The sequence below is a fragment of the Diplotaxodon limnothrissa genome, linkage group LG16 (assembly GCF_057381915.1).
Source record: "Diplotaxodon limnothrissa isolate DT_005_m linkage group LG16, D_limnothrissa_male_GT1.1, whole genome shotgun sequence".
Taxonomy (NCBI): Eukaryota; Metazoa; Chordata; class Actinopteri; order Cichliformes; family Cichlidae; genus Diplotaxodon; species Diplotaxodon limnothrissa.
The window spans coordinates 13,712,358-13,736,095 of NC_140611.1; the positions used below are offsets into that span (position 1 = coordinate 13,712,358).

At 42.3% G+C, this 23,738-nt stretch overlaps 1 protein-coding gene across 1 annotated transcript in view; it reads right to left on the minus strand.

Annotated features, from left to right (window-relative positions):
• The window catches only part of itgb5 (integrin, beta 5), a 40,491-nt gene extending 19,130 nt beyond the window's left edge, over positions 1 to 21,361 (minus strand). The window contains exons 1-11 of the mRNA XM_085373866.1: positions 20,787 to 21,361; positions 20,028 to 20,113; positions 19,666 to 19,873; positions 19,297 to 19,546; positions 18,483 to 18,651; positions 16,281 to 16,442; positions 15,372 to 15,467; positions 15,181 to 15,270; positions 12,976 to 13,110; positions 5,676 to 5,850; positions 3,940 to 4,194 (exon numbers count right to left, since the gene is read on the minus strand). Coding sequence (XP_085229992.1) covers positions 3,940 to 4,194; positions 5,676 to 5,850; positions 12,976 to 13,110; positions 15,181 to 15,270; positions 15,372 to 15,467; positions 16,281 to 16,442; positions 18,483 to 18,651; positions 19,297 to 19,546; positions 19,666 to 19,873; positions 20,028 to 20,113; positions 20,787 to 20,865 — 1,705 coding nt within the window. The 5' untranslated portion in view covers positions 20,866 to 21,361. The remainder of the gene's footprint in view (positions 1 to 3,939; positions 4,195 to 5,675; positions 5,851 to 12,975; positions 13,111 to 15,180; positions 15,271 to 15,371; positions 15,468 to 16,280; positions 16,443 to 18,482; positions 18,652 to 19,296; positions 19,547 to 19,665; positions 19,874 to 20,027; positions 20,114 to 20,786) is intronic.
• Between the last annotated feature and the right edge of the window lie 2,377 nt (positions 21,362 to 23,738).

Here is a 23,738-nt window from a genome sequence, read left to right on the forward strand (position 1 = left end):
TTCAACATGTATTTTCTGCAGCTGGGACAACATCAATCACACTTGCAGTCCTATTGTGTCAAACTGGTCTGTTTTCAGCGCAGCACAAAGAAAAGTCAATCTCTTGCTTTTAACCAAACGGCTCTGTGACAAAACAAATAGACCAATTAAGGCTGAAGAGAACTGTTTTCTATATTCAAGCACAGTTCCAGTAATGCTCTGCACGAGAGTGAATAAACACACATGTTTCCGTTTACTCCTTAAGGAGACACAGTCCTCCGAGTGAATACACATGGTGTGTATGCACGCTTTTATTTATGAGGTAAAAGATGGCCTGTCCAAGTCTGGAAAAAAGACCCACGCTATTTCTGGCTCCTGCAGCCTGCTGAGTGCTGAGATCATTATTTAGAACCAGCTGCAGAGTCGGCAGAGGAGATGTGGGTCAGAGGGGCAGGAGGACGACCAAGTCTTCATGAATCCCTGTTACCTTGGAACAGAGGCGGAGCAGCACAGGCGCTCTAGGATGTATAATGATGTCACTGTTCCAGTGGTTTTGACTGCCTCGTGCCACCACAGCACATACACGCCCACACAACACACAATTACAGCTCAACCAAACAGCCGGTCTGCCCAGCAGGTGTGAACTCCAGCTGGATGTACAGTGCAGCCCGATTCTGTGTCCTCACGTTCAGCTGTGAGAGGATTAGCAGCAGCTTTCCAAGAGTGACCAAACCACTGGTATTAACTGAAAACTTTGTTTCACTGGAAAAAAATGGTGGTTAAAAACAGTCCAGAGCATGATTACCATTGATTGTGTCGACACTGGGTCACCAGGCCATATTTCCTATTACATTCCTAAACAAATCGTTAACAATGTTTTATCATTTCCTGGAGTAAACGTGTTCAGATTTAAACTTGGCTCATCTCAAAATCTCACACATGTCCAGCACTACTGCAGTTTTGCTTTTGCAGAGGATGTAATCCAGCTTGACACATTTCTTCTTTAACGAACTGGATTATTTTGTATAAAGATCAAGGAAACATACTGACAGTACAAAGTAACACGGAAGTGCTGACTGCAGGTCTCTGGAGAATCAGCCATCATAATACTAAAGTGGAAGCAGCTCTGTGGGTGTGACTCTTACCCAGGGACGTTTCACTGTCGAGCATGTCTGAGTGAGAGAGAGCTGCCACTTTAACCTGCTGACGAAGCCACTTGACGTGATGTTAGTGGCTTCATCAGCATGGCTGCAATGACAGCAACATTAACACACTTGTCTGGTCAATATTTCAATCCCAACATTCACATGCTGACACAGCCCAACAGCACAACTGTAAAATCAATAATAAGTGATAAAAACTTTACAGCAATATAGTGAATAAGACGCCACAAACACAATCTGGTTGCCTTTGACTGAAGTTAAATACTGATGGTAACCAAGAACACAGGCTGACTATAAGATAGACCGGTCGGGATTATAGCCTCCACACTGCAGAGCAGCAATAATCTAATAAACATCGCAAGTTATATCAACTGAAATCAAACCTCTATCACCACATTCTTCAAACTACATGTCAGATTAACTCGCTGATAGCTCCAGCTCTCTCAAATGTGGATCTAATATGCAAATTTTCTTGCAGCCTCACTTGCAGGAATAACTGTTCCAAATAAATATTTTTTTAATCTTGTACCGGGTCTCACTGAAGCCATTCAACTAATCTTCTCCGAAACAAACCGTTTCAGCTCCCTTCACCCTTCACTGGAGCCAGATTTCTTCTGAATGGCTGTCCCTTACAAACAAAGTTTGTACAGCAAGTGGATGGGTCTTCTGTGCTCACGACCAGAGCTGTGTGTCTAAGAAGACCTTGAAGACCTTCCACTTGTCAGTGACATCACACAGAGGCAAAACGTTCTGAAATTGAGTATTTAAAGCAGTCTGAAGCCTGAGCTTTAGACTCACAGAGATTACTTTTAAATAAACTGACTTCATTATTCAAAATGGTCAAAAACTTTGATATGAGCATCCACAGAAAAAATGAGCTATCAGCCTGATTTTCCCAGGTGTCAGACTGAGCAGCTCACTCTCTGTGATGAATCTCAGTGAAACAAGAGCTGAGGGGCTCAAAGCACCCCTTAGCAGTATTCCAGTGGTCACCTAATGGTGTTATATTAACATTGTTATTATTATTGTAATTCTTGTGTCTTACACAAGGTCCACAATAATTAACTGACACATTTAGAGGAGTGCAAGGAGCAAAGCATGGAGGAGGTATCCTGTTTAGAATCATTAGGACCTCATTACAGTTTAACACAGGGAGAAAGGCAGGAGAGAGGAGGAGAGGGACAGAAGGTAGTGGACTGTTAACATTTAATGACTGCTTATGGACGATCAGTACAAACAAACAGCCATTATGCATCTGTGTATTGAGCGTGTCCAGCCTCGCCACTGACTGAACGAAAGACTTCTGTTTCTACTGACTGTAGACAAATAGAGGCAGGCATTGTGTAACAGGATCGCGCCAAAGCCGGCCCCACTGGCACAAAGCGCTCTCTGTGGTTTCACAGGAACAGCCGTTGGCTTGGGGATGAGCCAGTGGGTCTCCTTCAGCCAGGAGGTCTCACATCAGAACTCAAAGTCTTGGACCGAGTGTTTTGGGAACACAACGGCAGATACACCCTGAGCCAAACCTGGATTTTCATACCAAGTCTTGGTTCTCTCTGGGCATCAGATTACAGCTGGGACAGTCAATGAGAGGACAAGAGATCTTTCTTATATAGTCTGAATACTTAGCTAAGATTTGATTGCAACTAAATGATGTCACAGTGCATTGGTTTCTGGATACCACATTTAACTCTTTACCCCTTGGACACCTACCAGAGGACCACTGGTCCTCTTTTCTAAACTCAGATGTTTCTGTCATATTTCAGGCCTGCGGCCAGAATAAGCATCAGATGTTAGTGAGGGTGATCTCTGTCTACACAGTTTAATAGGGCTTGGAAAAAGCCTGGAACTTATTCTATTTAATGATGTATACAGAGGTTTCAAAACTTCCTATTATGGCTACAGGTGAGATGATCACCAAATGGGAGCAAGAGTAATTTTTCTGGGGTCAAAAGTAACTATATCTGGACAAAAGCATGGTTACCAAATTATCAGCTAAGGATAGCAAGGCTGGTTAGTAGGCTGTAGTCATTAACTGTTAGGTAGGTAGATATAGAAAATTCACATGGCCATCGTAACATCACCAATATCCCCCTTTTTGAATGGTTTGTACCACAAAGTGGTCACCCCAGATAATTACATTAAAAATGCTCCAAAAGGCACCAACACTGGAAATCAATGAGAGGTCCAGGTTCACTCACGTCAATAATGGTGGCCCAAGTTGGGCATTTTAACAAAGTAGTCTACGGTAGTTGACTTGGTTTCCTTTATGTGGCTACTACAGGAACTGCTGTTTTGTTGCACGCATTGGTTTCCTTTTTCCACACCAACAGAAAACATGTACTGAATCTTTTCAACAGACACGCCCCCAGAGGCAGACGGCAAAGAAAACAGGAGATGAACATTAGACCCATTACTTTTGCAGCTGCTCCTTTGATCTAGTTTGGTGAGTAAAGAGAGCAGCTCTGCAGGTGACTGTTTGAGTTTACCCAGAAAAGCTGGGTTGGTTTCAATGCAGTCAGGACAAGGTCAAATTACCAAGACACACCCAGAGCAGGCATGGGACGTGACTCACTATTGTTAATGTGGATTACCCAACCCACAACAAGCATCTCAGATCTAAAGAGTCTTGATGTGTTCCTGTTCAGTGCCCTCTGAGGTGTGGTCTCTCGCCAGCTTTAGCTCAAACTACTCCTTCATGACAAGTACAGAAACTCCACAGAATCACATACAAGAATTACCCTAACATCACCCTGCAAGCACGATCCTCGAAGGAATATGTCGGAGGTCTTCCTACCTGAGCAGAGGATGCCTTTGTGTCGAGCACAGGAGAAGTCGTCGCACTCGCAGAAGCTGCCGTAGATCTTTCCGAACTCCGATTCATAGCACAGGCACTGGTTGCAGCTGCACTCGCCTCGTCCACTGCAGATCTGTTTGCCCTCGGATTCCCGGCAGGCGCTGAGAAACATGTTGCTTGTCTCACCCTCCTGGCATTCACAGCGGGCACCCAGGTAGCCGGGCTCACATTGGCAAGTCCCACAGTTATAAGTACCTGCAAGGAAAAGGTTTCTTTAACTTCACTTTTCCTTCATTTCTGTTACACACACACACACAGTTACAGTCATGACTGCTCATATTAAACATAGTCAGATTCAAATAATGAGGTCAGCATATGTACAACCAAAAGCTAAGATGGCTCCACACACTGAGACTCCGAGTTCTTTTCTACTCTTGCTCTGTATAAGGTCAGTGAGAGCAGAAGTTTTTAATGGTGTACCCCATGGTCATCTCAGGCACACGGCTTTGGCTGTGAGAGCAGAAGCGCCACCGACCTGCTGTTGAAATGCACTGTGTGCGAGGAGCTACTGCTAATCAGAGAAAGGTTAAAATTAAAGGAAAGTTTAAAAGCTAAAACAGCTTGTTTCAGAAAAAGAATGAACAGAACAAGATATCTTAGGTATTACTTATATTAGTGAATGCAAAGCTACTAAAAATATGGAGCTGGAAATGAGCTTAAAGGGTCTACTTTTAAGTTATACTGAGGAATTATTTTGTCACATTTGAATGTTCGCTTAGATTTCCATTGATGTTCTTTGTTAGCTTACAGGCATTAGCATAAAGCAAACAATATATCAGAAACAACCAATTGGTCCCTGTGTTTTAACACCTGACATGCCTGACATCTGGGACCATCTTTACTGGTGTAACTGTCATAACAATAACCAGTTACTCCCAAACATGCTAATGACAACTCACAATGTGTATAAACCAGGCTAGCCAAATCTGGTTTGGCCAAGCTAGCCACTGTAACTGTGTTCTCCAAAATCCTCAACTCACCTTCAGTTGCAAAGATTTGAGACTTCAGGAAGAATTGCTGCATCTAATGGGGACCGTAATAATTGTTTTTAAAATTATTAACAAGCTTTTCAAAAAACTGCTTCATTCTCTGGATTTTCATAGCCCAGTTTGATTGGCTAATGACAGAAGTTAGCACATTCAAATAAACTTTATTTGCCTCATGCTTGTGATTGAAATGTTGAACATTTCTCACCTTCTCACCTATTTTTTGTGTTGTTCTGCAGATTATACGGGTTGGAGCAGGCAGTTCTGTAAGATGTATGCCAGATTAAGTTTGAGAGCCATTTGGATGAATGGCTTTAACCTCCTAACAGTGTTTCAGAAAGCAGCGCAGCAGTGGTTTCTCTGCATTTCGTGTTTTTTAATCTAACTAAAGAAAAGGCAGGACTGAATGTAAAAAGGGGTCATGTCATTTTGGACTGATTCCCACATGTTCCTTCAAGCTTTAGTTTCCTGCAGCACGAATATGTTGGCCTGTACACTTTAGTTTACAGTAAACAACACTATCAGTCAAATTTCCAAGTGGAGTAAGGGGAAGAAAAGATGAGCAGTTATTCTTCTTGGAAGTTCGGGAAAAAAAACAAAAAAAACATGAAAACTCTTACATGATCATAAATGAAGATTATAAATGAAGATTTAAAAGTAGTAAATAAATATGAATTGTTAAAGTTATACCTATGGAGCTGCAGATGACGCTATTGTTTTGTGCATTCCGGCTGCAGCCGCAGTCACACTCGTAATCCACGGCCACTTCCAGGCGGTCTTTAAAGCCCACCGGCTTGATTGTGAATCTGCGGTCAGTCCCACGGGGAGGACAGCTCCTCGCCTCCACACTGACGTTGAACGAGACCTTAAAAAACAGAGTGATGTTCTCAGAAAGGAAAGATACCAATACTGACAAACTGACCTCCTGTTCACTCGCTGGAAGTTCATGTCAGGTTCAAATGGTCAAATGTGCTTTTTTTTTAAAAAGTAGCAGCCTCATGAGGCCTTATTTATCTCTGATATCTCTGCTCAGCTTTTGTTTCCTTACTCCCAAATGACCTGATCCCACCCTGCATCAAACACAGTGAGTTGCCAGCCAGCCAGCACATGACCCCGTGGTGTCATATTTACATCAGTGGGCTTGTTTCACTCCAGAGACTAATTTACATAGCTCAGTTGCAGAGAAACTGGGACAGGAGATCTACACCCATTTGATTGCTCTGAGGAAGGAAGTTATGACAAGAGAAACCAAACCCCAGGCATGCCTTTATCATCAAACATAAGTCTGTTTTTCTGGCACTCTCCTGACAGTCGGCTCAGTGTAAAGTTCAATTTTCTCTGCGATTAAAATTGTCCTGTTGACAAGAGTTTTTTTGGACTTAAATGATCCAGAGACTGTACAAGTGTATGACAGAGTCTCATAAAGAGAAGCACAAAGTGGACAGTGATACGTGTTCCAGTGGTTTGGCTCTGTCCTTGAGTTCTGTGGAGCAGAAATAAAAACAAAAGTTATGAAGTTAAACAGCCAGAGGAGCTTGCAAAGAAAAGAGTCTGGACTTCTTTAGGTTACTTGAAGACGTTTCACCTCTCATCCGAGAAGCTTCTTCAGTTCTAAGGTCAAATGGTGGAGAGTCCCAGATATAAACCTACGTCTTCAAGTAACTTAAAGAAGTCCAGACGCTTTTCTTTGCAAGCTCCTTTGACTACGATGACCTGGATAACTGAGAACCTTCACAGACTTAAACAGCCAGAGTTCAACAGTAATTGGCAGGTGTTCACATCCATATCTGATAAACACACCCTGCTGACTTTTACACTGATAGGCTAAGAGATTAGTGAGTCTGAAGTGCACGCAGCTGGCAAAGAGAGAAGAGGGTTGGAAATTCTTAACTATTTTGTTTTTAAGATGAAAACTGACCAGAGGGGATGCAACATTTTCTGCTTCAAAGCTCTAACTAGAAGCACCTGAAAATTTGATGTCTCGCACAAAGAGAAATGCACCAATCCTTTGCTCTGTCAGGCATGGGGGGAGCAAAGCGGTTGGGAGACTTAGGGAGGCATTCAAGGCATGCTACACCAGCAAGTGCTGTTTGCTTGCAGCAGCTTTGAGCAAACTGTGGTCAAGTGAGATGATGTCACGCTTGATGTTGCCTCGAAAGAATGATTCCTCTTCCTCAAAAGGGACAAATCTGTATCATGATATTAGTATCATGACTCAATAAGTTGGATCATCTCATCCTGAGACCTATCCTGTTGCATATGTGCTAGAGAAACTGAGACATGATGGTGGTGGTTGTTGGTGTTGTTTTGGTGTGAAGGGATGAGGCTTGGGGGGGGGGTACAACCATCTTTAGCAACCACAAATCAAGCAGTCCAGGGCTATGTAAACTTGCAATCAATGTAAAGTTTCTCATCTCGTCTGTATAATAAGCTACAAGCTAATCTTTGGGTTAGCATCTTGCCCAAGGCCTAAAGCTTTAAACATCAACAAATTCCAAATGGATGTGATGAAAAAACAAAACAGACTCTTCATAGAGTTGTTATGAAGGCATAAACCATTTACAGAGGCAACCAATGTATGTGATAACCATACAGTTTTGGTTTTGTTTTGTTTTTTAAATGTACACTTTTTATTATTATTTAGTATTATGTTGCGTTTTAGCGAGCAAATAATTAGTGTAGAAAGAAACAAGTGAAAACAGCTCTTCATATTAGAGGCAGCAAACTAGATTCTGTCCAGAGTTGGCAAACGTTAGTTTTGGTAGTATCATGATGTTGAACGAAAAAGGATGACATTAGTGACATCTGCTACAGATAGCTACATAGCCAGTTCTGTGTGTTCCTTCACTTGTTTATGATGCTTGATAAAAAAGACGATATGACGCAGTACCATTGGGGAATGCACCAGAGGAACGCTTGTCACATTAGTCCAGCATACAGGAAGAGAATACATCACATGTTGCCCAAAAAGCCCCTCTACTCTAACATTAACAAGTTAATGAGGAACACAATTAAATTTACTGTAAATGTGAGTCGCGAGGAGGCCAGTTCACCCAGTCATGTGGCTTGTTAGGAGAACTATGAAGCTGAAATGGAAATGGGCAAAAATGTGAGAGGAAGTCGTAGTAGGGCACTTTAGGAGAGATGGGTGCAGAAAGACCGAGCTCACTGAGAAAACTATGTAGTTGATCGTTTAATCCAATTCAAGGAGAGATGCAGGGAGTCAGAATGGGGAAGTGACAAAATTGTATCCAACAGTTTCACCAAGAATTTCTTCCTGGCAGAAAAACACAGCAGCGTTGCTGTGGATAGCTCTGTTTTGATGATGGAATTCTTATGACTGCCTGAATTCAGTTAAGTGGGATAAAAACAGTGGTTATGGTCAAACAAAACCACACATAACCAGGTTCAAATGCTTCTGCCTCATTTGGAAATAAATCTTTAAAGAACCCGTGGTATGTTAGCACAGACTTTCATTCATATGCATGAGCCCTTTCAGTCCTGCAGTTGTGTGAATGAAACAGTGAAAACCATGCTCCTTTAACTATACTCCAGCTAGCATTTCTCCTGCTGCCAGCTTCGCTCTTTCATGCTGTGCAGTTTCACAGGCCTCCTCATGCCTACTTTTGTGCAAAGTCATTGAGATGCGACGACAAGCTCCGTCACAGACTCACAGGGTCCCAGTGACTGACACCTGGGCACTGCAATGGCCCATTCCCTCAGTAAAGACTGGGAAACGTAGCCCCAAGCAGAATAAGCTGCTACCCTTCATCTCCTTTCACTGCAAAGGACAAAAGACATGAGCAAGCCCCATCACCCAAGAGCTCCCTTACATTCACTGTTTTGAGTTTTTTTTTCCCCTGACACAATGACCCTAAACTGCTCATTCCCATCCCAAAACCTTCCCAGGAAAATAAAGTGGCCAAGAGAAGAGCACAGGGGGTTTTCAGAGAAGCATTCTACCCTGCTGAAGTCTCGCTGTGTGACGCATGTATCAAACTACCCCTCGCTAACATTTTCAAAAGATTCAGATCTCAATTGAGGCCTGTACAGAATACAAAGTGACTGCCACGAAGAGCCCAGTGCAAAACTCAAAACAATTAAGATGTACTGTAACCACCTGTCACCTGAAAAGACCCCCCAACTGCTAAAGGCAAGGCTGTGAAAAACACATAAGTAACACAAAATGTTAAAGTGTAAGTCCATTAAAATTACTCTGTATGTTGTCACCAAACATACAAAAAAAAACTCACCTTGGTTAACTCAGAATAAAAGATGGATGTAAATACTATAATGTCACAAACTGGTTCGTGGACTAACACAATGAAGTATTGAGGTTGGCATAACCAGATAGCTAAGTTTCAGCTAACCCAGAAGGACTGCTCAACAACAACAACAACAATCTTTATTTATAGAGCACATTTAAAAACCAGCGGTATACCAAAGTGCTTAACATAAGAGACAACCTCTCATAGACTATAAAAGGTTAAACATACACCAGCTAAAAAAATGCAAAAAATATAGCAATAAATTACTGGAATTTCAAGCCAGGCCTGCTCATGTCTTTTGTCCTTTGCAGTGAAAGGAGATGAAGGGTAGCAGCTTGAAGTGGATCTGACATTGTACTCTGATACTTGGTGAATAAACTCCTGTGCGACGTGAGAACGTAATCAAACTGTTTAACTGAGGGAAAGTATGATTTTTAGGACCCTTGTGCCTAACATTAGCAAGCTTAATGTAAACTTATAACCAGCTGTTATTGTTGTTTAGCTGGTTCTTGTCAGCTGTCCAGAAACCAACAGTTGCATGTTTAATCTGCAGGTAATCATGACATTGTTGGGAATATATGAGCATGTCTGAGGGCACTGAGCACTCGAGTATAAAAGCTCTATATAAAAACCTTCCCTGCCACTGTATTTAAATATATATAATAATATAAATATATAGGGAAACTGTTTGCAGTTTCCACAAACCAGTGCTCAAAGGCATTGATTTATGAGTATGCATGAGTTTGTTGGAAGATTTAATTACACTCTATTCTTTGTATATTTATCAATATAATATCTTCTTTTTATATTAAATAATCTTAAAATTGCTGAAAGTCTTAACTTTAAGATGAGTTAAGACTGAAAATAAAACTTCTCAATCTTAACAAACTTTTCAGTCTAGTACCTGCTACAGGGCATGCTGCAGCAGGTACTACTAGCAGGTAGGAAGAAAATCCAGAAAGTCCAGTTTGAGTAAGGGACTGGTGAGCTGGGTTTTTGTTTCAGTACTACTGTTGGTCTGAACACAGGATAGAGACGGGGATGAACCATAATGTGTTTCCCACAGCTATATCCACTGTGAACTGAATCCAGTCTCAATTCCAACTCACAGGAAGTCACCCCAAGAGGGTCCCACTGTGCGTTTTCTTGTTTGCTTAGGTGTTGACAGGAATTATTAATATCACTTTGGCCAGAATAGAATACGTTTGCCATAACTTGGCATTGCTGTGTACTCAGATTTATTATTATTTCAGCAAGTAACCGTCAACAATCACCTGATATCACTAACTGAACTGCAGTGCACCTGCTGAAGTTTAAACTAAAGGCAGAGGCCGTAGGTGTTAAGACGTCTGCAGTGGAACCTGAGAAGGAACTACCAGGTAGGACGCAAAGAGTGTGCAGATGCTGCCTCTGGCTGAACGCATTCAGGCAGGAACTCAGTGCAAGTATGACCCATCAAGTATTAAATATGATGATTTTAGGGTGACTGGGTCCTCTATTTTGAAAAGAATTCGATTTTTTAATTGACAAAAAACATAAAAATACAATACTGGCACTTGAAACCTTAACATAACATCCACTATTTTGTTTCAGGCTGAGTACCAAAAACCATTAAGAACCAAAACATGCACACGATCCTAGACAGCCTCCTAGATACTATACCACACACTGGAAATGATATACTTCAACAAACAAACAAACAAACAAATTTGCCAGCAGTGACCTTTTCCAATACATGAACCAAAATGAATGTTTTCCATTCCATCAGAGCTGCATGTTGCTGCACATAATTCGATCCCTGGCAGAAGCAGTCAGGGACTTTTTTTAGGTTGTGTTTAACTTTGTGAACTGTGTCACATTAAGCTGAAGTGTGCTGAAAAGAAGTATACTTTCGTAGATGGCATTTTTAATGTAGTTGTTTGCGGTTTGTCGATTTTATTTTGGAAAATCTTAAATTGGGCTATGACCTACTTTCAACAAAAATAACAGTACTCAGTCATTTTAAGTGGCTCGGGACAGTTAACTACATGCTGTAGCTCAGGAGCGAGAGCAGGTCATCTACTGATCTGGTGGTTCAATCCCTGGCTCCACCTAGTCTGCATGCCAAATATCCTTGCATCCATTGGAGTATGAGAGTGTGTGAATGGGTTAGTTAGAAAGCACTTTGAAAAAAGAAAAGAAAAGCATAGAAGATAGTGCTTGTGTGAATGTGGCGTGCTGTATAAGAATCAGTCCATTTACCTGTCCATGCAGATAAATACCAGTCAAAACTGAACAAAACAAAAAAAATAAGAAATATAAAGTTTATTAACTTTGACCCTAAAATATGTTTTGCAAGCTTTTTCCCCTCTTGAACCTCCATCTTTGCCGTTGCTGAACTCTCCCATTGATTTCAGTTCAGGACTGACTGATGTGTCTCTCTCTATAATACTCTGACACCAGCAACTTTAAATACTTTGAAAATCATTATTTTTTGTGCAATGTCTTACATTCTCAAACACTGTTTCCATCTATCCTGCCTTTTGCTACAAGCTCCACAGATTAGGAATCACGTTTGTGCACAAATATGGACATTCTTGCAGTTTTTTCATGTGGACGATATTAACCTCCCAAGACCCGAACTCTTTCATGGCATGCATTTTTAATTTCTCTTTGCTATTTGGTCTGACTGGGACCAGATGAATGTAAAAATTATCTTTTTACCTGATTTTGCTCTACAAGGGTCTGATATCTACATATGAGGACATTTGTTTAAAATTTCAATAGAACAGTGGCAGTATAATGTCCTCGTAAGAGATATCAGGCCCTTGTAGAGCAAAATTTTGTATTGTAGTCTAGACAACCCAAAATGTGATGTCCACATATGCTGACGCCAGGTCCTAGGAGGTTAAAGTTCATTTGCCATATGATATGCACAATCAATGTCAATAACATCGCTGTTTAAACTCTCCTCCTCCCTACTTTTGTCATTTGCTTTCAAGTAATTTTGGTGCTGTAAACATCACTTTCCCAGCTGAGATAGTAATCGGCACTTCCCGACTGAACTTCCAGAATAAAACAAAAATGAAAACAGGATGTGAGTCGTGAGTTTGTGCCTGTGCCTAGACTGAAAGATATAGATTAGGTGTGCCATGATATGTACACCCAATCATGTGACCGCAACTTCTAGATGTTTACGCCCAACAGCAGCAGAGATGCTTTAAAAACCAAACAAACAAACAAACAAACAAAAAACAAATTCAGATAGAGCAAAAGCAGCTCAGAGATCTAAATCAAAACCTTCATTTGTTTGACAATCCGCTATATTCAGAGCACCACTCAGTATGTACACTGATCTAAAGACCTGGCTGAATTGTGAAGGGCCGACACAACAGCAAGCAAGTGGTGAAACACTTATCTGCAACTTCACCTTCAAAATAAGACTAAGGGCTTTGCAGTTTTTTTGGTTCCCATAGATGGAAAAAATAAAAAGACTTGAAATGTCTGAATGATTTGCGTTATTGTTGTAACTGTGCAGCTCTGCCCAAGTAACATCTACACATTGGGAAATCTTCAAAAACAGGCATCCAATGGAGAAAAAGCAATCGCTTCTCTCTTTAAACTCAGACTGAATTTCATAATCCAAGAGAATAAAAGCGTGTGAGCGAGCACTCAGACGTTTTCTGGGCCAGCAGGACACATGAAACATTTATAACATGAGGTAAGCGTGGAGAAGAACTCACAGTGTCTCCTATCTTCAGGTCAGCACACTTCCTGAGGCCTGGCAGTGGGTTTCCATCCTGACAGGTGGCAGTGAAGGAAAGGCTGAGGTCCTCTGGGTGGTCCCACACTGACAGTTCTACTTTAGAACGGATGTTCTAAGGAGAACACAGCCAGGAGAGTTCAGTCATATGTGGTAATAAACCCAGGGTTTAAAACAGAAACGTTTAAGGTCAAGTAAAATACGCCATCAACAGCAGGACTTTTTGCACTTTTAACAGTAGTTGAGCATCTAAGTGGAAAACCGAGTGAAACAGGAGGAAAGCATTTCTCTGGTTAGACACTGTTTTATAGCCAATCTCACCACAACCTCAAGTGCTGTGCATGGATGCAGGTGGCTTGTGTGGGGACAAGAAATACCACAGCTGCCTGCTCAGTTTGCAGTTGTTCATTCAGCGCTGCAATGCAAAAGTGCCAGGAACAAATCAGGAGAGTTCTTTGGTGCACATGGATAAGCATGACTTCATTCGACCCTTCGCTTTCTCTCTTTCTCGCACACTTGCACTTTCATCACCCTTAACACAATCACAGCATGAAGCAGCTTTGTCCCTCAGTCAGACCTGAGGAGGAACCTCACGGTGCTTGGGAAAGCCCGTCCATCGATCAAACCTCAGAGGTGGATATAACGTGGCAGCTGGAATGTTAACAGGCCCCGAGTTAAAAGCGCTTCATTCAGCATTGCTTCTACACACTGAGCATGTCAAGTGTGCATTTGACACAACTTTCTGCCACTCAGAATGCACCGACTCAGCCAAGAGAAAAGAAAAATCTGTCTCGCCCACACATAAAAATATTTAGGGAAAGCTTCCCAGCATGAGGTGCAGTTTCCTGGTTTCAGAAAGCTGTTTGTTTAATAAGAAGCAATCAGATGGCTGTGGCTCCAGTTTAGCAGCGAGGCACAGGGAGACATGATTGGCTTTAAATAAAAAGGCCACGGAGGAAGCACGATGTGCATTTCTGTATCAGTGTAGCCCTCGCTGCCATCACAACTCCACAACGCAGTTTTTATCCAGATTCGTACGTCAGCCAAACCAAGTTTAAACTAAGTAATAGAATGATGTTATATGAATCTCGTTTTTGTTTTTTGTGGTTTTCTTTTTACTGGTCAGATCAAATTTGGCCCATGAATTAGAACAATTCTGAGAAGCCTGCATTAAGATAACTCTACCTGCGACTGAAGAGAACAAAATGATTTTTTGTACCACACTGTTAGCATGGCTTTTAATGTTGTAAACTGGGCCAATTTAAAATGGGAGTCTATGGAAACTGTCTTGGTTTTTGAGCCTGCCTCGAGTGGCTGCTAAAGGAACTACAACTTTCTGCAATTTAGGTTGGTTTCACTCGTCTGCCTCAGAGGTCGCTGCTTACTCGACACTTGATGTAGATCTAAGGCTGACTAACTTTCATTAGAGGAGAGGGGAGACTGAACTGTCACGTAATTCACAAAAAATAATTCAAAGACTAGAGGAAAGTATTAAACATATAAGCAGAGATGGGCAGCAAAGGATCATCCAACTACTTTTTTCAAGTAACGAGTAAAGTAAGGGATTACTATTGCAAAAAAGTAATTGGATTACTGTTACTTTTCCGAAACACACTGCGTTACTAAACCGTGATTTTGTTCGTGAGAGTGTCTAATGACAATGACGCAAGTGCGTGTGATGTCCATGGTAACAGATGTGTGCAGATCAACAATGGATAAGATGGAGTGGGGGAGAGAGTACGACCATGCAGCGTTTAAAGCATGGAAGTACCATAAATCCCGGAATACAGAGCACACCTGATTAAAAGCCGCATGCTCTAATTTTAGAAAGAAAATCAATTTTGTACTTTTACAGGCTGCACCGGATTTTAAGCCGTATGCGTTTCACTTGTAATATGAGATATTTACACAGAAACATTACACGTGAGGATTTTTAACGTTTAATTTAATCCGTAAGGTAACATAAACATGGTAACATAAACGTTATGGTAACATACAAAAATACATACTGCAAAAGCTTTTTCCCCCTCGAACAGCGCCTGTAACACGGCTACCTTTAAGTATACGTACGTATCGGTAACACACAAATTACGTTGCTTATGGTTTTTTTACGGTATGGTTTATGGTTTCTCACTCCCACCAGCGGGAAAGCAGATGCTCAGCTGCACAGATTTGCATTACTCACATTGTAGGCTGCGATAATCAGCTGGATGACATTCTTGGAATCCTGATCAAGGATTTCTACTGTGGTCCCTGGGATGAGTGCAGTAAAATTCTTTGGGGAAAAAAAAACAGGAGGCACCACTGATGGTTTAAGATTTTAAATACTGTTAGAATGTGTGATCTTTAGCTTGTATAGACAAACATTCAGAGTACCTTGTAGATCACGTACAGCCTTTTTGTCACAGCAAAGTTGAGGAAGATGTTGTTTTCTGCCAGTTTCTCCCCGAGAAGCGCCAGAGAAGGATAGTCCTGGAATAAGAGAGAAGGATTTGGAGTGTGCAAGGCAACTCTATATGTACAGAGTATAGTTCACCATGAAACAGCATCAAAAAGTCTTAAGGGGTCAATAAACCAGAGCTACAAATAAATGATTTCCACTTTAAATGGAAGCGAGTGCCTTTCACATGATTTTGATCCATGTTTACATCATTAGTCTTCTGGCATCTACAGAAATCCTTAATGAACTTGTGTCTGAAAGCCTGTCTTTGTGCAGTTTTACCGAATATAAGAAACGAATCCACTGATGTCAGAAGGATAACGCATCTCATACCAATACTGCTCTTCATCAGCTGTTATTTGAACAAGGATGCTTAAAATCCAACAAACAAAAACAACAACAACAACACACATCTCTGCATGCTCCTGTAAAACCTTCCAGGTTTGTTTGTGTATTTGGACCATTCACGGGCTCTTGTCATTAATAAGCATTTTATTGTGATTACCTGCTTACCTGAGAACTTAGTGAATTACTTATTTACTGAATTAGTTAGAAAAAAAAGAAGTACTCAAATCTAGTAATGTAGTGTGGCTAAAAGCTGGGTGGAGACAGAAGGCCATGAAAAGGGAAGCAAACTATCCTAAAAGCCTTGAAAGTATGCAGGATGTTCATCATGTCATATTTTTTTTGCCTTTCAGTGACCAAATGCTGCAAATTCCAGCATCTGTTCACGGGTGGGCTTTGCAGTGAAAAGCACCTGACGTTTACTGAACACCAGCAATATGAACCACAGTACAGAAAATTCCTGAACCCTGAATACTACTTTGCATTTTCAGTCTTCTTACCATCTTTGTGGAAGCGCTGTACTCGTTGTTGTCATTGAGGTGACACTGTCCATCGTGGGGATGGACAAGTCCACCGAGCCTGCCGTCCAGAGCGAGGTGAGGTACATCGTCTGTGGCGAACACCAGCAGGTGAAGGGCCTCTTTCCTCCAGCCTATTTTTTCCTGTAAATGGGAGGAGTAAGTTAATGGAGCTAATTCTAGCTACAAAAAACAAATACCAGCATCCAAATCGCCAACATCATTAGAACCAAGCAGCAGCTTCCAAGGCTGAAAAAGAAACCAACCCAGAAATGTTGAAAAGTGCCGTTCCACTAATGGGACTGAGTCCAATGATCCCCACAGACCCCCACGTTAAAATGTGCATCTTTACAGAGAGGTACAACATGGTTTTAGCTTTTGTGGCTATTTTCCTACTTAATAATAACTGCTTTTTGAGACTACACAGCCCTGAGGAGGCTTCAGCAGACAGTGTTTTTCCTATTTCTTAAAAACATGATTTTCAGATAGTGCTCATTTGCTCTAGATTGTTTTGACCTTCAGTCAGCTTCTTTTGCTTCTTTTTTTTTTTTAAAGGACACATTGCAAAACATGCCGAGATATACCAAGCTGCCAATTGCAGCCATAATATGGTCATTATGCCTCTAAGCTACAGCTGAAAAGGGCCTCCCTTGAGTTAGATGCCTTTTTATGCTTCAGTGATTCTTATTTAAGTGTTGGTGCAGAGAAATTAGAAAAACGTCAGAGGAGTTTTGAGCTGGATGTCAGTTTTCACTCCGCATCTTCCAACTCCATTGTCACGAAGAACAAGTGACCCACGTCTGAATCACATGATGCTGACTCTTTGATAGACTGGTAAAGCTTAGCAATGATACACAGCTCATGTGCTCCCAAGTCCACTACTGTACAACAAGCCAGACTTTTCTCTGCTTTTATCAACAGGAAACAACAGGCGGGGGCACCGAGAACGCTGACAGAGTGCTGACTGATGCGTGACAACAGCTTTTCAGCCAATGACAAAAGAGGGCTCGGCATTTTTTTGCCCTGTGCAGTGCACAATAGAACCGTGGATGCACCTATCAGAGGCCTCTCTGAAGATGAACCACAGCTGTGTCATAAGACTGATATCTACATCTAGGTGTGTGATGGGTGGCCTTTCCTGTTATTGTGGATGTACTGTAGAAGAGGAAGCATTTATGCTGCTTGTAAATAAAAACCTAAATAAAAAACTGCCTCAGTTCCTCATGTTTAACCAGCTGCACCAGACTGTACTTCCTGTCATCTCCACCCCCGATGTTTTTAATTAACAAGCACATAGGCAGGATGCCTGTCACAGGGGCTGCTCTCACAGGAGCTGTCCCTCAGACCTGTTACCAACTGTGAACAAATAAATCTTCAAAGGGTGCAATAGAAGACTACACAAACATACTTTATGAAACTTTTTTCTATGTATTGAACACTGAGCTGGTTGTAGTGCAACTCCGCAACATTTGACCTCCCTGACTCTCAGTAGCATCTAAACGCCTGTGGACTAATGTGTGAAGGACAACTTTTTCTTCCCCTCAGAATACAAACAATGTGATGTTTATGCTAACTCACAAGTGCATAGCCTACATGTGTTTCTTTCACTGCCAAAGTCAACAATTGCAAGACTAGCTACAGTAAAACAGAAACTGAGTTCACTAATATCACTAACATCAGGATTGACTCCCAGCCAAGCTCAGAGACTTCTCTGCGCGGAGAGAGCCCACACAGGCATGCTCTCCCCATGCCTGTGTGGGCTCTCTCCAGGTACATCAGCTTCACACAGAACAAAGACACGGTTGGATTTTGCTACTAAAAAAGGGCCCCATTCACAAACAGTACACATGCAATCTTAGCGTAAACAGTTCACACATGTGGGGTTCATTAATTATTTCATATTCTACAAACAACCTCTGAGCACATGTACAAAAGAAATGATGAAGTCCTGGATAAATCTCCTAATACTGCTCAATAATAATAATAATAATAATAATAATCCTCTCTTCCTTCAGGTTATTGCATACAGTTTACACCATAAGCCAAATGAATACAAGCAAATCATTTAACTGCATGTAAAGGAAAGCTTACGTGTAAGCTAGGCCAATAATAAAAGTATGAAGTCATAAATGAACAGAAGGGGTGGGCGAATGGAAACATCTACAAGAAAAAAAAGATCATCACCTTACAAACAGCAGCCTGAAGGATGGCGTCAAAGCCGCCCTCCGGTGCGTCTCTATTGCGAGATACCATCTGCTTCTGCACCTCCTCGTTAAAACGGTCCACTTTGTCAGTCAGCGAGAGGATGTGGCGGAAACCAAAGCTGGGGACACAGTTGGGAAACAGCTTGTACCTGTGCAGGGTGACAGACACACTGCATGTTAAGATTTTATTTACATTTTTGGAAATTAAAAAACACAATAAGTGTCTTTAAAGGCATAAATCCTGGCTCTGACGGTTTGTTTGTGTTGAAGAGAAGCTTAAATGTTAAATATGGCGTATCTTATGATTCACTTCATATACAGTACTTGTAGACTCTTTCTAATGTAGTGAATGGGATAGCTATGAAAGAAGGGAGATCTTTTAGCAGGAATCGCTTTAGTTTTTCCCTAAAGTGCCTTATTGTTTTGTGACTGATGCACAAACACACACTCACAAAAATATCTAAACATGGCACACACACACAGCCCAGGCCATAACCTAAATGGGAAGTGATGCGCACAGAGTTAGCCGCACCTCCAGGGCAAACATTGTGTACCACAGCTTTCTCTACTCTTTCACTTCTGCTCCCTTTCAGTTTGCCTGCATCACCAGCCCCAGGGGACCGTGGGAGTACTAGGGCCATTTTTAAGAACTACATTATTCCATCTGCCTTCTAAATATGAAGAAAAAAGATGCAGAGTACAGGATTCAGAAAGGTGCAAAAACAGAGTGTGGCCACAGAGTAAATCTCTTTCACCTACAGCTATAGAGCTCGATTCCTTTTGCCACCACTTACCCATTGCATGGGTTCTCCTGGTACTTTGGTGCCATGTAGGAGAACGGGGACATGTTTTTGTCCACAAATGAGCCGAAGCCTAGCCTGAAATTGCTGGTGAGCTTGCCCATCTCGTGGGCTAGCTTAGTGCCCAGGTTGCGAATGGTGTCCAGATCATCTTTCATTGAAAGAGAGAGGTCCATCAGGTAGTAGAGATCCACCGGGTAGTCCTCCACCTGCCGCACCTGCAGGCTGAACCACGTCTGGTCTCCTGCATGAAAAAAATCAGTGAGCTTTGCATTATTTATAAGAGATGCTTTTATTACTTTTTTTTTTTTAATGTTCCAAGGTTATCTCGTATCCTAAATATGAAATGTTTATGATTCTTACCGGGTCGCAGGCTGAGAGAGATCTTCTGTGGCATAATCTGGACCACATCATACTGGGTTGACCCAGACCCTTTTGAACTTAGGGGTATGTTCTGCAGGACGTTGATGCTGCTGGTTGGGTATTCAATGAAGTGTTCGTCACAGCCTCTCTTCAACAGGTTTTGACTAAAGTCACACCGTGATGTCAGACTGCGCCCCCTTCCAAAATCCTGCATATAGAAAGCAACAAATCTCAGATTCCTGATTACTCATACTGCTTCCAAAAGGTCAAAAAAAAAAAAAAGTGCTGAATGCATCCCACACTTCACTGGACCTGTACAAGTAAATGTACATGATGAAAATAATCGATCAACTAAGCCATACCTCTTGTGCGCACCAGGCGCAACTGGGGTGAATCAGGAGGCATTCTTCACAGGAAGTAGCACTGCCACTCATGCACATGTTGAGACCTGAGGGGGGACGGGAACAGAGCAGAGGCTAGATTTCTACTTTCATCCCTATCACGGTTGCACTTCTATTTCAAATTAATGACCAAGGAAACAGACCCTCAACAGATGCTCATTTCCATCTTTTCCGTATTTATTAGAATAACTCTGAGTACAGAATTTGGAGGCTGATGCAAACATTGATTTTTGGGGATGTAACAAAAAAAAAAAAAGAACTGATATGAAAATCTCAGCCAATATTCTTAACATGCTGCTTGTTCATATGAAATCATGGAGGCTCTGATTTAGCAGCTGAACATCAGTTGGAGTGATCATGGCCTTTGTGAGCTCTTAATTAAATTTATCAATAGTTTCAAACATTTGTCTGACTGACTGTGTGGCCATTTAAAGGTAAGCGTGACATAAGGTTGATTTCCTTGGCACTGAATGGGGAATAAATAACAAAAAATCTTATCTTGCTCCAATCTTATTTCCACAATAGCTTTGCATGATTCACAGTTAAAAATAATCCTTATCTATCCGAGGGCCTGTAGTCCTTTCATTTATCACTGTCAGAGGCTTCGAAGTGTTTTTTCGAGGAGCTCCAGCTCCGCGTGTGTGATCCAAACACAACCCAACGGCCGCTGCAAAAACAGGCAGTGATTTGTGCTGAGAAGAAGACAGTCCTGCGTCCTACCTCTGGCACTGGGCAGCACTGTTTGCAGAAGCACGCAGCACAGAGCCGCCTGCAACATCCACGTCCCGAGGCTCCACATGGTGTCCCTGTGGGTGTTTTTAAAGGCTTAGGGAAACACCGGCTTCGTATCTCTTCGGGAACCGATGGCACCGTGTTACTCTCCCATCAGCGCGCTCACCAGAATAAGTCCAGCTGATCCGTGCAAATCAAAACAGTGTGGCGTGTTTAGACCATTTCACATCCACAGACACGCGGGTTTGGGGCTCATCACAGTGAATGATCCGTGTGAGGTGAGGGACAGCAGTTCCATTGTCTTCAAGTGTGAGAGTCAGCGCTCTGCACCGTCCTGTTGATCTGCTCTCTTAACTCAGGCTTCGGTGTCTGACGCCTCTGGAGCCTTCCACGTCTACTCTACCCTCAGCTGACAACTGCTCTCACACTTCAGCTTCATAGCACCTCTCGTTTCAAATCCACTCAAAGATCGCTAAAAGAGGAAAAAATCCCGTCCCAAATTACATGAACAAAAACTGCGCTCAACTGTGATTTTCCTTTCCAGATTTGAGCGTTGCTTTCTCGGTTTGCTTCCAGCTGGAATCTCCGCCCACTTGCTTTAACCCGTTCACTGCCTTATGGAGTTGTCGGCACCACATTATGTCGACCACGTGGGGACATCTAGCGGTGAATGCACAGAAAGCCTCAGCTGGGAGGCATGGACAAGGAAAGGCTGCTCTTGTCATAATCCTCTTCTCACGTATGTGAGAATGCTGTTTGTAGATTACAGCTCAGCATTCAATACCATCGTTCCCTCGAAGTTGGACAGGAAACTGCAGGATCTAGGACTGAGCAGCTCCCTCTGCAGCTGGATCCTTAGCTTCCTGTCTGACAGACGCCAAGTGGTCAGACTGGGCAGCATCACCTCATCCCCCGTCACACTGAACACTGGTGCTCCACAGGGGTGTGTACTGAGCCCTCTCCTATACTCACTCTACACCTACGACTGCACAGCCACTAACAGCTCCAACATCATTGTGAAGTTTGCGGACGACACTACAGTGGTGGGTCTTATCACCAATGGTGATGAGACGGCTTACAGGGAGGAGGTCAGCGCCCTGACCCACTGGTGTCAAGACAACCATCTCACCCTCAACGTCGCAAAGACAAAGGAGTTGATAGTGGACTTCTGGAGGTGCAGAGAAGTACACACCCCCATCACCATCAACGGCGCTGCTGTGGAGAGAGTGAGCAGCTTCCGGTTCCTTGGTGTACACCTGGCTGAGGATCTTACGTGGTCAGTACACACAAACAAAACAGTGAAGAAGGCGCAGCAGCGCCTCTTCTTTCTCAGGAGACTGAAAAGATTCGGCATGAGCCCCCGCATCCTCAGGACCTTCTATCACTGTGCCATTGAGAGCATCCTCACTGGATGCATCACCACCTGGTATGGCAACAGCACCGCCTACAACTGCAAAGCTCTCCAGCGAGTAGTGCGGTGCTCTGAACGGATAATTGGAGGTGAGCTTCCCTCCCTCCAAGACATCTACAGGAAGCGGTGCCTGAGGAAAGCGGGGAGGATCATCAAGGACTCCAGTCACCCCAGCCATAAACTGTTCAGACTGCTTCCATCAGGAAGGAGGTTCTGCAGCATCCGGTCCCGTACCAGCAGACTGAGAGACAGCTTCTTCCATCAGGCCATCAGACTGCTGAACACGTCATAGACACCTCAGCTTCACTACTGGAACTTCAACATTATGCACTCCACACTGTATATAAATGCCACTTGTTTTGCACATATTCAACTCTGTATATTTTATATATTTTATTATTATTATTTTTTTTTTTTACTATTTAATTTGTAAAAATGTGTATACACACACACACACACACACGTAGGAAAATATTTAGTATACACATCCAGAAATGCATACACTATTATATATTGTACATATATTTATTAGTTTCAGGTTGGCCATTCTTGTATTTTGCTTGTTTGTGTTGTTGTGTTTGCACATCTCTGTTGCTTGTGGGGCTCGCACACAAGAATTTCACTCGCATGTGCTGTGCCAGTGTGCCTGCACATGTGATGTGACAATAAAAGTGATTTGATTGATTTGATTCTTCCAGGGGTTCCCAAAGTGTGGGGCGCGCTCCCTAGGCGAGCGCAGAGCAATTAATGAATTAAAAACAAACAAACAAACAAAACGCTTGGACACTGCTACCATAAAGGACAGGTTTTTGATGGGGCTCCCACACAAACTCAAAGCAGAAGATAAAGCATCGTCAAATATGTTTCCAAACCAACTTCCTTCCAAGCCAAATACTAGAAAATATGGTGAAGCATATCTTTCCTTTGGCTTCACCTGCACAAGTGCCAAGGTAGGTCTCCCCGGCAGAATTGGTTTTCCCCTGTGTCGGGAGCACGCGCTGGGCTGTCCAAATCCTGACAAACAGTATGCCACATTCTGGATTTTTTGTTCACAAACACTTTTTAGTTCTTGACTAACTACTCCTGACATTTTCAAGATGTTAGCTCTTTATACAGTAAGGTTACAGCGGGATACAAATAATATCAGGCTGATCCTGCCACAATTTGTTCCCCCGGTTCAAATCACGGACAAACAGTATCCCACAATTCTTTATGTTTTTAAACCCATTTTTCACAGAGAGGCATTTTTTGAAAAATGTATCGATAGCAATGTTGAATATTATTACACAGGAAAAAAACAACTACACGTAAAATAATTGCACCGTGACGCCTCTGCCTTTTTAAATAGAGGGACATTAATGTAGTATGTAAGCGTGTAAACCTGCAGTTAGAGACAAAATACTGTTAATCTGAATATCTGCCATTCTGCAATTCATCTCATGTAAACAATAACGTGGCGCACAGCGTGACATGGCACATACCTTTCACGTTGAGTGACCAACTCTGTATTCCTGGTCCACACGTTAACG